Consider the following 14,309-nt stretch of genomic DNA (forward strand, 5'->3'; position numbering starts at 1 on the left):
ATTTAACTTATCAAAGAGAAGGTTAAGGGGTGACTTGATTTAAAAATTGTCAGTGGTGGAGAATCCACCATAATCTTTGGTAAGTTGTTCCAATTGTTAATTACCCTCACTGCTAAACATTTATGCCTTATTTCCAGTCTGAATTTGTCTAGCTTCAACTTCCGACCATTGGATCCTGTTAGACCTTTCTCTGCTAGATTGAAGAGCCCATTACCAAATATTTGTTCCCCACATAGGTACTTACAGACTGTAATCAAGATTGGATGTTTTTCTAAAAGATCTGCTCTAGGAATTATCTTGGGGAAGTTCTCTGGCCTGTGTTATACTGGAGGTCAGACTAGATGATCACAGTGGTTCCTTCTGGCCTTGGAATCTGTGAACCCTGGAGTTAAGCTTTGAGGTCAGTCCCCAAATCTTGCTAATGTGAATCTGCCATCACCTCAGAGCAAGGAACGGATGGGCTTAAAAAAAACCCTCCATGCCAGTGAAATATTTGTGATAATTTGGGAAACTCATTCTCCACTAGGAGTCAGTTCTAGTCCAAGGTACAGCTGGAGCAGTGGAGTGGGAAGCCTAGTGGTGATAGGGTATGTCTACACAGCATTTTGGAGCGAGTCTCCCAGACTGAGTTGATAGATTCAGGTTAGCGGGGCTTGCGCTAGTGCTCTAAAAATAGCTGTGTAGACAGCGCTCTGAAGGTGCAGCTCAGGCTGGAACTTGGGTTCTGAAGCCCATCCCCTTCCATAGGCTTCAGAATCCAAGCCACATCTTCACAGTGCTGTCTACACAGTCATTTTTAGAGCACTATTCCGAGTCTGTCGACCCAGGCTTGGAGTGTAGACAAAATGCAGTGTAGACGTATTCACAGAATCCATGCATAGAAATGATAGGGAGGGACTTTGGGTTGCACTTCTGCAGGTGGGATCCCAAGGAAGAAAGGTGTTGATTGGGGGTGTTTCTTCCTTGCCCACCTCTCCACTTCCCCCATTACCAATTCAAACTAGCTACACAGCCAGTAGTTTCTGTGGCAGAAGACCAGCATATCAACTTGTCTTTTTCCCATGCCAGACAGACTGATGGGCAGCCACAGGGAGCCCTGATAGACAGTTCTGCTGAAGACGTACTAGCAAGGGACTCGTGGGTGGGGAGAAGGGCACCAGTTTTTCCAAGAAGGACCTTCCTACAAATGTTCAAAGATTTCACCCTTCACAGGTTGGAATTTGCGCTCAAACACGCGGTCCTCTGCTGGGATTATAATCTTGCTCCCTTGCCATTTGTTTTTAGATTGTTTAAGCCGTCTTGGGAAGACCCCTCTCTTTATCTCAGCTCTGGGGAAGGATGAACATTCAGAGTCCATCTTGCGTTACTGCCGCCACATGGTAGGTCATGCAATGACAGTTCCCCAGAGGAACAGAGATGATAATTGAACTTCTTTGGTGTACAGAAACCCCAGAGCTGCATGTGTATAATCCCCTATCATCATCCAAATGTACACAGCTCTCTAACCTGTGCCATCATTCTCCTGAATGCAGGCAGAACAAATCTATCTGGGCAGGGCCGGCTCCAGCTTTTTTGCCGCCCCAAGCAGCGAAGCCAAAAAATATATAAATAAATAAAGCCGCGATCGGCGGCACTTTGGCGGCAGCTCTACCGCACCACTTCATTCTTCGGTGGCAATTCGGCAGCGGGTCCTTCCCTCCAAGAGGGAGTGAGGGACCCGCCACCGCATTGCCGCTGAAGACCCGGACGTGCCGCCCCAAGCACCTGCTTCCTTTGCTGGTGCCTAGAGCCGGCCCTGTACCTGGGATAATAGCTCAATGGTGCTTGCATTAGAACATTGGACCAAAACTGCCAGGACTGGGAGGGAACTAGCTGGCTTTCTTCAACCCACTAACCTTATTGTGCATCAGTGGGATGTGTCTGGCTGATCATCCATATAAACACCAGAAGTCAGAGACCCCCTTCCTTCCTCAGGCAGAGCATCAGAAAGAGGTGGGAGCAGGGCTCTACCAAACTCTATTGGAGAAATCTGTCACTTCCGTTTACTAAATAATGTATTAGGCACCCATCTCCATGGAGCCTGGGTGCCTTACATCCATTAAAAACAAACCACCAACCAGTACTGTCCACATTGGGTATTATGGGATTCCTCACTGATGTTGCTCAGCTCAAGATAGGGAGGAAGTGGAACCGAGAACAGATAGGTGGGCTGCCACGAAGCTGTCTGCTGGGGGAAGCGAAACCTGAAGTCAGCTGAGTGTGGCAGAGAAGGGAAATTTACTCCATTTATGACTCTTCCTCCTGTTTTAGGACATGTCAGGAGTCCTTCAGCTTGCGGGGCACAGTACAGCTACCTACTGTGCAGTGATTACAGGCAGCGGAGAGCTCAGCCTTGGCTTGGGAGACATGGACATCCACCAGCAGATTACAGAGCAATACGTAAGGACGCCCTCTGACCTATACTCCTTTATTCATGAGGAGGAGCCTGGATGTGTGACAGCAGCAAGCATCTAGTGCACGTGTGCAAGATAATGTGCGCGCGCGTGCGCTTGTGGGTGGAGGATGCCTAGATAACATCATTATACATTGCAAGTGCGGCATACTGAAAGCAGCATCAACCTGTGGAAGCCTAAGGGTAGCCTCAAACTTGGGTCAGTGAAATGGCACTGCAGCAAGCTGCTGGTCAGCCAAAGCTACTTATTTCCAGCTAGCCAGATGGAAACGTAAAACATTCTTTTCCCAACTGAGGGTCATCAATGCTGCCCTATCCACAAAGTCTATGCCACCGACTTCTCGAAAACTAATCCAAGGCAGCCTATTTCTCTAGGCCCCTTTGAGCCCTCAGTAACTTCATGCTCACCGACCTGAAGATAGTGTTTCTCCTTTGGAAACCAAAATAGGTAGCATGGATAGAGCCCCGAAAGCCCATTTTCCTGTCCCATCACCTTCTCTCTACTCCCCCATCCTCTCTGTTTCTACATGCTGAGCTATTTAAACACAGCTAAACAGATTCTGCTTCTCAGCCTGGTGGTTAGGGAAGGTTTCAGGACATTAATGGAAGTGATGTTGATTCAAACAAACTCCCACAGCCCTACCCGCTTCCCCCACTAATTCCACTGTTGACAAAACAAGAGCCTGTACTTAACAACTGATGGTGATTTGGAAGGCAAGTGTAATTTACTTAGCAGCAGGGCCCCCAGGAGGTTCAGAATTCATAGGGGAAAAAAGTGGTCACTGCTCCCACTTCCATCTCCACCCTTCCCCTCCCTACCCCTTGCCATCAGACAGGAAAACAAAACCTTTACATGATGGGTTAATCCTCACGAGCTTTGCAAAATAACCAATGGAAACTCTGAGCCTAGCTACTGATGAAAGCTGCATTGTGGTGATGTTTACTTCAAGGAAATTTAGCAGAGACATGTGAGAGAGAGAGAGAGACTGCTGGAGTAGGGATGGAAGTCTATGGCACGTGGCAGCCATTTGTGCAACGTGTTGTCACGCCAGCCACCAAGAGCCACAGCAGGGCTGGGACACACATTACCGCAGTGTCTCTGAATTCTGTACGTTTGCCTCAGGGATGCCAGGGTTGTGGGAGATGGCTACTGTGATAGGAAGCATTTGCTAAAATGTTGTACCTTAATATTTCTAGCTAAGTAACAAGAAATGCTGGGCTGCTTACTTAAGTGATCAGTCCCTCTGCTCTCTGCTGCCATTCACCCCCAGGTGGTCAAGATCTGGAAGTACTGTAGAGACCGTATCTTCAGCCTCTGGGACAGGGAAAGCTTGATCTCACACCTGTGACCCCTTTGGGTAATTAGGGAGCAGCAGAGATGATGCATGCTGAAGAGAATCTCAATTCAGTTCTCACTGGAGGGAAAGATTGCACTGAGGTGAGGCCTCAGACCTAAGAGATAAAGGCAGAGGGGAAATAAGATTCCCTGAACGGATGTTTAAAGGCCAGTTAACAGGTTATGCATAAAAAATTGGGGGCATTTGAAGGCCTGCAAATGGAGTAATAGACACAAACACAGAGAGAAGGGGAATGATTTGAAGACCCAGGAATATAGAAGGTTAAGTATGAATATGGGAGTTTGAAGGCCTGTGAGTGGGATATGTTCAGTGTAACACACAGGAGCTCAAAGGCTTAAGACAGTGCTTAAAGTTAGGCTCCTGTGTCCATATTTAGGCCCCTAAAAAGTGGTCTGACTTTCCAAGGTAGTGAGCACCCAGAGGCTCCCATTGGCTAAATATGGCATTTGGAGCCTAACTTTAGGCACCCCACTTCTGATTGGCTAGAAAGTTCGTCTGGTTTTGGTGGTTTCTCCTTGGCCTTCATAGTGTGCAGGCAATTTCTAGCTAGCTCCTCTCCCCAAATGGGTTGAATGCGAACCTCTTTTCCTTCTGACTTTGAGCACAGGCTTCATATGCAGGTAGTGCATTTGGTAGGATTTCTTGGGTGGCAGGTACTCATTATGATAAAGGAATTTGGGGCTAGACTGATGGCTGTGTCACCATTATATGTTGGGATGTCCTCTTCTAACTCAAATCAGTCTTTTGTCACCTTTGTACTCATATCTTCTATTTATACCGTCACAAGGTTTCAGAGACATGAGGAAAACATGTTGGGCTGAATTCAGACCTGGCGCATTTGTTTATATCAGGTCTGAATGTGGCCTGTTATTTCTATTGTTTTGGTTTAGAACAGTTATTGAAAAAGGGCCAGATCTCAAAAGGTATTTAGGTGTCGAGCTGCCATTGAAATAAAAATATTTTCAAGGGTCTGAATAAACTGCCCTCTCTAGTCATTCTAGCTTGACCATGAGACATATTGTAAGTTTTAATGGCTCCTCTCCAAGAGAGTCCTGCAATTTAGTGTTGGTACTGCAATGGAGTGAGACATGGGGATCTGAGAATGAGATTTGGTCCCTTGCTCCCTGGTCTAGCTGAGATCAGGAGCTCTGTAGAGGCACCCCACTGGAACTCAAAGGGGAGGAAGCATCTCATTTTGCTCACTAGAGACCTTCAGTTGCTATAGGAGCAGCAGTAAAGATCTTGAGGGGGGGCCACCAGCAACCTTCCTCTGTGAGGAGGACAGGCTAGTCTGGTACAAGGCCTGATAGTGGAGGATGGGAAAGAGAAGGAAAAAAATTGAGAACCTGCAAGACCTGCTTTCTCTTGGAAAATGCTCTTGGTTCATGTCAAGCCTGCGTCTAAGAGTTTCCACAAAAATTGATATTGCAAATACATCCTAGCCACCTGAGTCTATCAGCGAGATGTGCTAGGTTCGCATATCTCATTCTTGTCCAGTTGAGTCAAGCTGGATCAAGCTGCCCCTGTTCTGTATTTTCACTAGGTGTCCAAGTTCAAGGAGAGTCTGTGCTTGGCCCCACTGGTATGTATTGATGGGAACGTACCAGTTGCCACCATTCAGTACGTCTGTGAAATTGCTAGAGAGCACCAGATAGCAGGTAAGGAGAACTCACTGCGAGTGGACCCCTTGGGGCATAATCCTGTGTGTTCTGAAACATGGCCCGCAAGGTGCTGAGCACCCTCTGCTCCTGCTAACTTCAGTGAGAGACTGAGGGCAGGTCCACACTGGGGCGGGGGATCGATATAGGAAACGCAACTTCAGCTACGAGAATAGTGTAGCTGAAGTCGACGTTTCCTATATCGAACTAAATTTACTTACTTCGGGTCCACGCGGCGCAGGCAGGCTCCCCCGTCGACAGCGCTTCCTCCTCTCGGCGAACAGGAGTTCCGCAGTCGACGGGGGAGCGCTTCTGGGATCGATCTATCGCGTCCAGATGAGACGCGATAAATCGATCCCAGAAGATCGATCTCTATCCGCCGAATTGGGCGGGTAGTGTGGACCAGCCCTGAGAGTTGAAGGCACCAACACTATCTTGCATCAAGTTATTCCCCTCTTTCCCCATGTTTTTTTTAAAATATATGAAATATGTTTTCACATATTCTTAGTTTTTCTTATTGTGCAGCTACATCAGATTTCTATCAGGGTAACATCTACAGCCTAGCAAAGGGTAAAGGTGAACTGAAAAGCTAAGCTGAAAGCTGAGGCAGGCACAGACTTGTATGCTGTATGCCTCCCATGGCTTGTGGCATTCAGCAAAGCAATACATTTTAACTTACCTATTTTTAAAAACCATTTGCCGCCCCTGCTCCCTGTGAAAATCTTGGTTTGCTGAAAACTCTTCACAACCCATCATAAGACTTCAGAATTGTTCCCCGCCTTCTTCAGAAGTAAGCTCTGCAGGGGGAGACAGTTCTCTAGACTCAGCCAGAAGGCAGAGACTACAAAGATAGTTCCTGCTGGCTGGCTGGCTCACTGGCCTGTCTATCGAACTAAATGCCCATTCCTGACTGTGCCTCTCATCACATCACCCCAGAGCCAGAAGCAGTTTAATCATTACTGTTGCAGTAGAAAGGGAGATTGAAGATAGCGTATCCTTTCCTGGCTATAATAAAGTGTAGATACCAAACACTGTAAAAATCACAATGAGCATTCCAAATAGCTGTCTGTCCTGAAGCCGAGAGATTGTTACACCAGCTAACCAACTACAATGTTTTTTTGAAGTGTGCTATGAGCCAACAGATGAGAACAAGGCTTCTAAGCCATTCCTTTCAGACAGCTGGAAAGCGCTGACCTACATCTCCCCCAATCTGCGAGAACTACGGGCAATAAATCGGACCCTCGGGCACCCTGTGCTGGCAGGTACAATACAGTGAAGTGGTAACGAGAGAGAAATACTTTCAGATTAACCTTGACACTGCATGGGGAGCTGCGTTTTCCCCACCCCTGCCGCCATTTCAGACTGACTGCTCCCACTGACCGCAAGTCCCTCGCTGTGCCGAACCAGCACTTCTAGAAGCAGCAGAGCTGTTTGTCATAGTGCTGCCTCCAGAAGAGTTAACTTTGGTTACCAAAACAGCTACAGCAGCTGGAGATTTTACAAAGCCCAAGAATCAGGGAAGGCCAGCTTTGGGCAGGGGCGTGATGAACTAGCTTAGAAGCTGCAGTTCACTGAAGCAGAGGAGCTGGTGACCACTGGTTGTGTTCTGAAAGAACATGGATTTTCTAGGGTTAGTACACAGACTTGTATTTGAATCAATTTCTATTTCAGTCCCTTTTTGTTTTTTTGTTTGTGTGTGCGTTAAAACAAATGCACTGAACCTAAAGACCCTGGTTAACTAATGAGGCACCTGGACCACCTCACAAAATCTCCACACGTTCTAAAACTTGATTCAGATAAGGCAAAAAACTAGTCCAGCAGAGAGTGCTCTAGGTTTGGGGTTGCTACATATCCTAGAGTTTGAGTCACTGTTTTTGTCATGCACGCTACAAGCCCAAGGAAATAGGATCACTAGTTTATTTCAGATGCCCCAGTGAAGCATCACAGCATGACGGTATTTGTCTTCAGACTGTGATGCTGTCTCTATAGGAGATGAAACATCACCCTATGCTGACACCAACACAATGGCATTAAGATACCGACAACATGACACAGTTATTTTGTGCCCCTGTACACATACACAGGTGTAAACTCATGAGAGGTGGCACCCTCGTTTCAGAATGGAGGTGCACTGGAGGGGCTGTGTGGAAGCTCAGGATTGGAATAGCAGGTATGGGGAGGGTTGCAGGTCAGGAGTGAGAAGCACACGGTGGAGCTGTGAGTGGGAAGTTTGCACAGTATGTCAGCTCTGCGGCTGCCTCTGGCCTATGCTGTCAGTGTTTTCCATGAGCATTGTAAACTCCCGGCTAGACTTTGAAAACCACTCACAAATAGGCCAACATCCCATGACATGGAAAGCTCAAGTCAGCAGTTTTGTGGTCTGAAGTGATGTTGCGGCTTTTCTTCCATTGCTGTCTAAAGAGCTGCCGTCCAGGCTGGAGGATGTTGTCAGGACTGCGATGACCCTAACCCACCCCTTGCTGACACAACTGCATTGTGTGGTGGTGACACTCGGCATGCATGGAGTCCTCTTGTGTGGCAGGAGAATGGAAGGGAGTGTCTCGCTGTGCCCTGGAACTCGCAAACAGGTAGGGAGCTCAGGAAGACCAACTGAGTGGCAAGGAGTTCTCATTCCCTTGTGCCTGGGAGCACTGGCATAGTAGTGACTCTTCAAGCCTCTCTCACCAAGGTTGATGCTGCTATACATTTACCTGTCCCTGGAGGACTGGACGGCTCTGAAGATTAATAATGGAAATTGAGCCTTCCTTTCCTATGCCACTGTGTGTCACAGGATGGCAAAGGAGGCAGGTCCAGGTCCACTGTGCCAGAGCAGGTGCTCTCAGTTTGGCCAGTTGAGAGGCCGAGGCAGCACTTGGGACTATAAATAGTGCCCTACCAAATTCACGGCCATGAAAAACGCATCACGGACCGGGAAATCTGCTCTCCCGCTGTGAAATCTGGTCTTTTGTGTGCTTTTACCCTATACTATACAGATTTCACAGGGGAGACCAGCGTTCTCAAACTGGGGGTCTTTCCCAAAAGAGAGCTGCAGGGGGTCGCAAGGTTATTTTAGGGAGGGTCATAGCATTGCCACCCTTACTTCTGCACTGCCTTCAGAGGTGGGTGGCTGGAGAGTAGCGGCTGTTGGCCAAGCGCCCAGCTCTGAAGGCAGTGCCTCGCCACCAGCAGCGCAGAAGTAAGGGTAGCAGTACCGCAACCCACCCTACAATAATGTTGTGACCCCCCTCCCCCACAGCTCCCTGACCCCTACAATTACAACATTATGAAATTTCAGATTTAAATAGCTGAAATCATGAAACTTACGATTTTTTAAATCCTATGACCGTGAAATTGACCAAAATGGACCATGAATTTGGTAGGGCCCTAACTATAAAGGATCCAGGAGAATCTGAAAGAGGAAGGAGACTCAGTGAGTGAAAACGGTCTTAGAGCACAGACTGAGTCAGTCAGGAAAAGGGCAGGTGAGAGCTTCCACACACCAGGGGAATGGTGGAAGGTCCTGCAAGGAAGCTGTAGTTGGTTCCTGGGAAAAGGCTAAAGAGAGGAGAGCAGCAAGAGGGGTTTGGTGGCTGGCATGTGTCCCTAAGCCAGAGGACCAAGGCTGAAGGCCAGAAAGCAGCAGTGGGAGTTGCCTGCTGACGTCTAAGCTGCAGCCCAGGGCATTAGAGAGGGCTGAAGATGGGAATAGCATCAGGGCTTACCCCACTTCACACTGGAGAGCTGGCCCCAGGGAAGCAGCGAGAGGGCCAGGGGGAGTGAGGGATGCTCCCCTGGTAAGGCTCTGGGGGTTCCTGCTGGGGAGAGTAGGGCTTACGCTTGCTGGAAGGGCTGGGGTGGCTGTCTTGGCAGAAGGACAGAGGAGGACTGACAAGAAGTCTAGTTGTGGTGGAAAATTCTGGAGTGTAGTATTTGGGGTGGCATGTTGTTGGATTTTTAAAGACTCTATGTACTGGGATGTGAGAAATGGACTATGTTTGGTACTTTTTGTTTTGGATTATTTGAAATATGTTTTTGGTAATAAACCACATCAAAGGACTGGAGGGTAAGCTTGCAAGGAGTTACTGGGGATTCTGAAAGGGAAACTGAGGCAGGTGCCTCAGTCATGCTGTAGCTTGCCATAGGAGGGCGCTCCAGGAAGGGCCATCCTACCATACAGTGATTCATATCTGTGGAGTGATCACAGAAAGTGATCATTTAAAATGTGCTTTCCCCTCAGTAATTAAGAATGCAAGTTTGAAACACTCTCCATGGACCTACATGCTAGTAAAACTTAGTTGCGCAAATCTTGGTGGAAAGCGAACCCCAAAAGGGTGCAAACATAGGCAAAGTTAATGTGATTCAAAATGTAAAGAAATAGTATTTGGATTCTAAGTATTGAGGCAACTGTGGGCAAGATCAGCCAGGTCCAAATATTGCTTCTAGACTTCGGTGAGTTCCCAGTAATGCCACTCCTCCTCTCCCTCTCTACAGAATGCTGCAGGCGAGCTGTGTGCCACCCACTACCCAGCAATCCCCATCTCCAGGGAAGAGATAGTGAATGTCTCAGGAGCAGGTGACAGGTATATTACTAATTACCCAGAGAAAAGATGCAGTTATGGGATTCCTTTATTTTGTGCAGCTGAATTCCAATCTGGAATTTTTAACACTACCATAAAGACAGATTTCACTCTGATACTTGGGAATTAACACTAAACAGGGCCGGCTCCAGGCACTAGCTAAGGAAGCAGGTGCTTGGGGCAGCACTCTGTCCGCTATTGGGGTGGCACATCCAGGTCTTCAGCAGCAATTCGGCGGCGGTCCCTCAGTCCCTCTCTTCCTCTTTGAGCTGCCGCCGAAGTGCCGCCGAAGAGGAAGAGAGGGAGTGAAGGACCCACCACCGAATTGCTGCCGAAGAATGGAGCGGCGCGATTGAGCTGCCGCTGAAGTGCCGCCGATTGGTGCTTTTTTTTCCCGCCGCTTGGGGCGGCAGAAAACCTGGAGCCGGCCCTGACACTAAATCCACCCAATAAGGAGTAAGGAACATAATTCCCCACAATGTGTACTAAGAATTTGCCCATAACAGCTTAATGTCTATTGAAGCCAGTCTGGCCACTCATCCTCCTTTTCCCAGAACTGGCTTGAACATATGCTACAGCATTCTAGGTCCCAGCAGTACAGCTACAAGTTCTGAATTACTCTGGGCTGGGCTGGGCTGCCAAACTTCTTGAAGTTTATTGGCTATTGAAGTACCATGGCAGTAGTCAAAATAAAGTAAACTACCTTAAGACAAAGCTGAATCAGTTTCTCTACAGTGGAAGTGAGACTTAACCTTCATTGTAAGGTTTGCTAAAAGTGGGACCCACCAGAGCCAGGAAGTGCCTTAAAGGCAGGAGTTGCCATACAAGTCAAAAAAATAACAGGAGTACTTGTGGCACAGTACTCCTGTTTTTTTTGTGTGGATACAGCTGCTACTCTGAAACCATACAAGTTCAGTTCATCAAGTCCAGTTTTCTGCCTGTGGGAGTAGCTGGTACCTTATGCTTTGAGTTCTCACCATACCTTACCTAATCATTGATGCAATGCTGTACATTGGGGTCGGATGGGACAGGCATTACTTACTGACCCCATAGTGATCAACTTACATCTTTATTATCCTCCTTGTCTTGTATAACTACATGTGATACAGTCATAATTATCCAAATCTTTTTTCATAAACTGCAATGACTGATATTTTACTGCAGTGAACTGTCAGGGAAGTCTGTATGAGGCAGATTTTTCCACATTTATTTGCCACCAATTTAAAGGAGTGATTAGCCTCCCACTTTCTCATGCTGGTGGACAGCATAAAAAGGGACTGGTTAGTTTCATGGGAACCTTAGTAATTCTGAGTACTTCAGTCAACTCTCCTCTACTTTATCCTTTCCAGACTAAATAATCACAATGTTTCTGATCACTCCTCGTATGTAAATCCTGCCATATCTTTATCCCTCAGCATTGCGTTTCTCTAGACTTTTTCAATCTCAGCCACATCTTGAAGGTGGGGTGACCACCACTGGGCATGATACGTTGAACAATGACCTAACCTCCTCCAGAATAATTGTTATAAGTGGCCTAATATCTTATCATTTGCTCTCTTTTAAAATTTACCTAAACTTCCTATTTGCTTTAAGCTGCTCCCCTGCCAGACATTGTCCATGATATGTCTGATGACACCTAGCTTTTGCTTCCTAGAGGACCCTGAAAGTTCAGGCCCATTAGTATCTGTATTACTGTAGTCCTATTAAAGTTAAATTGATCTGCTCTCATGAAGCTCAGTTTCTCTGAGTCCATTTGGCATTTCTCATGATCTTCTAGTTTCTATGGTGATTTCCTTCTCCTGCTGTCTAATAGCTGTTCCTTCGCTCTGCAGAAACCCTCTGCTCCATACAGTGCTGGGTGCAAGAACAGACTCCTTGTTGCCAGGCCTTTAAGACCAATGCTCACACAGGCTATATGTGCTGAGAAACCAAAGCGTACAGGGTGGCGGTGAACAGTTTCAAGGGATTGAACAATGGAATCTAACCAGAAGTAGCCAACACATTCGTGTCTCAATTAGTTTCACCTTCCAAATTCTGTGCGGGATCCAGCAAGGTTCACTGTGCTGTAGTTAATGGTGCCAAAGCTCTGACTTGGGGAAGGTGCTCAGAGCTACTCCAGTCTCAGTCTCTCCCAGCAGGAGGCACGGGAGGGAATGGTGTAGGTAGGGGCACTGGCTCAAGAGGAGCGTGCAGCTCATTTGTATCTTAAGGTTCTCTTGGAATCCCTGCCCAGATGGCTGGGTCTGCTGTCAGTTTGTGGAAGCTGTTTGCGCCCTGCACCCTGGTTGCTGTGACAACATAACAGTGCGTGCACATACACAGCACTGCTAAGGAATAATCCCCACCCCCCAAATATTCATTCCAAGTCTCAGGAGCTGTTGAGAGATTGAAAGGTCATCACAAACCACAATGTTCTGTGCCTTTTGTTAAGCAGAAACTGAGGTAATTCGTCTAAGTAAGAAATGGAAGTTTTTCCTTCCCATCCCCTAGGATGTAGTGAGAAGCACCTGGAAGCTCTTAGCAGTAGCCGCTCTCCAGAGGCTGGTACTGAGTGTAAATCTCTGCTGGCCCATAGCTACCAGATAGAGTGCTTGCCTGCACAGGGCAAGGGTAGCTAAGTGTAGCTCCCCAGACCCGATGAGGCCCTAGTGCTAGATGTCACCTGCAGCTGCTGTTGCCTTTACTAGGCAGATGAGACCTGCAGAGACCTTAGATGAACCGCTGGCTGAAAGTTGACAGGACTACTTTATCTGTAGAGGACTTCCTCCCTCTGCAAACATAGGAGCTCTGTTTTAGAGCCCTAAGCCCTTCCCCTGATATTAGTGCTATCTCTCTGCTTTTTTTAAATATCTCCTCCATTCTCCTAGGACTTCCCATTCATCTTCCCCACTCTCCATTTCCTTCACGTCACCACCCCTTTTTTCCTCTTATGATCTCCATCACCTTCTCTCTTCCTCGTCTTTCCTTTTTCCCTTCTTCCTCGTCTTCACTGCTGTTTCCTCTGTCTCGGTACTTATTTATTTAGATGTGTACAAATGCTAGAAAGAGGCTTCTATCCATATACCCAGATGCCCTTGATAGAACTTGAATACATCACACAGAATGCCCCACATGCAGCAGCAGAAGTCAACAGAACCAGCCACCAGCAAGTCAGGCAGCTTAGAAGCTCATACTCCCATCCCCCATCTTCCAACTCCAACAATTCCCTACCTTTATCCTAACTATTCCCCACCCCCATTGTTAAATGCCTACGGGGGGGAGGGGGAGATCTTGAATGGTCTCTTGCAACATGTGGTAACTCCTTACACTGAGCAGTCTGTTCCACCTTGTACTTAGCTGTGATGCTGGGAGTACCTTTCCCAGATCTGAAGAAGAGGTCTGTGTAACTCCAAAGCTTGTCTCTTCACAAACCGAGGTTGGTCTAATAAAAGATATTACCTCACCCACCTTGTTTCAGAAAATTAAAAACAATTTCACAAACATCTCACAGGCAGTGCACTCTGCCCCAGGAGACTGGGAGTAGCCAGATGTGCGCGTGACAAAGGAAGGAATCTCCTGTTAACTCCTCTGTTATGGTAAGAAACATCACTCAGAGTCTCTAAAGGAAGTTCTGTCTCTCTTTTTCACATCCCAATGGTACTGGGAGCTTCTTAAATTAAGGCACTGAGGCTCAGTAGTGAGCTACATATCAGGGGCGCTGGAACAATTTGTATAGTGGGGGCGCTGAGAGCCACTAAACCAAACTGTAAACCCTTTATATGATGGAAACCACTTCAAGCCAGGGGGTGCGGGAGCACCCCCAGTTCCAGCACCTGTGCTACATATTCTGAGCTCTACTGGTCATGTCTGTACTGAGTAGCCATGCAGCACTGACTAACCTCCCAAATAGGGCTGCTAATTTTGGTTGGACATATTCCTGGAGGTTTCATCTCATGACATAATCTTTAATTAAAGGTTAATCTTTAATTTTTGGAGACTCCAGGATAATCCTGGAGGGTTGGCAACTCTATTTCCAAAGCCAGTGGCATGCTGGGACAGTATAAAATGAGGGGGCACTCACTGTTTTAAAGTCTTGTCACGAACCCGGGAAGGAACATCTCCTGGACACGATACCCATCGCCATTAAAAGGATAATGTCTGTGACCCAGTGTCCTGAGGTTGGGACACGACAAGAGAGGAGACTTTCAGTCTTCCTTAGGGATACCCAAACCCCTTGTTAGACCCTCATCTCCCCCATCCCAGTTTCTGTTGCTTGTAGGTTGAG

At 47.3% G+C, this 14,309-nt stretch overlaps 1 protein-coding gene across 1 annotated transcript in view; it reads left to right on the top strand.

Annotated features, from left to right (window-relative positions):
• LOC112107182 overlaps positions 1 to 14,309 on the top strand; it is a 44,688-nt gene that overhangs the window by 28,896 nt on the left and 1,483 nt on the right. Inside the window, 6 exon segments of the mRNA XM_029912825.1 lie at positions 1,285 to 1,379; positions 2,311 to 2,439; positions 5,354 to 5,468; positions 6,593 to 6,730; positions 7,890 to 8,056; positions 9,960 to 10,048. Coding sequence (XP_029768685.1) covers positions 1,285 to 1,379; positions 2,311 to 2,439; positions 5,354 to 5,468; positions 6,593 to 6,730; positions 7,890 to 8,056; positions 9,960 to 10,048 — 733 coding nt within the window.

Source organism: Terrapene carolina, unplaced genomic scaffold (assembly GCF_002925995.2).
Source record: "Terrapene carolina triunguis isolate 2854851 unplaced genomic scaffold, T_m_triunguis-2.0 Scaffold247, whole genome shotgun sequence".
NCBI classification, from domain to species: Eukaryota; Metazoa; Chordata; order Testudines; family Emydidae; genus Terrapene; species Terrapene triunguis.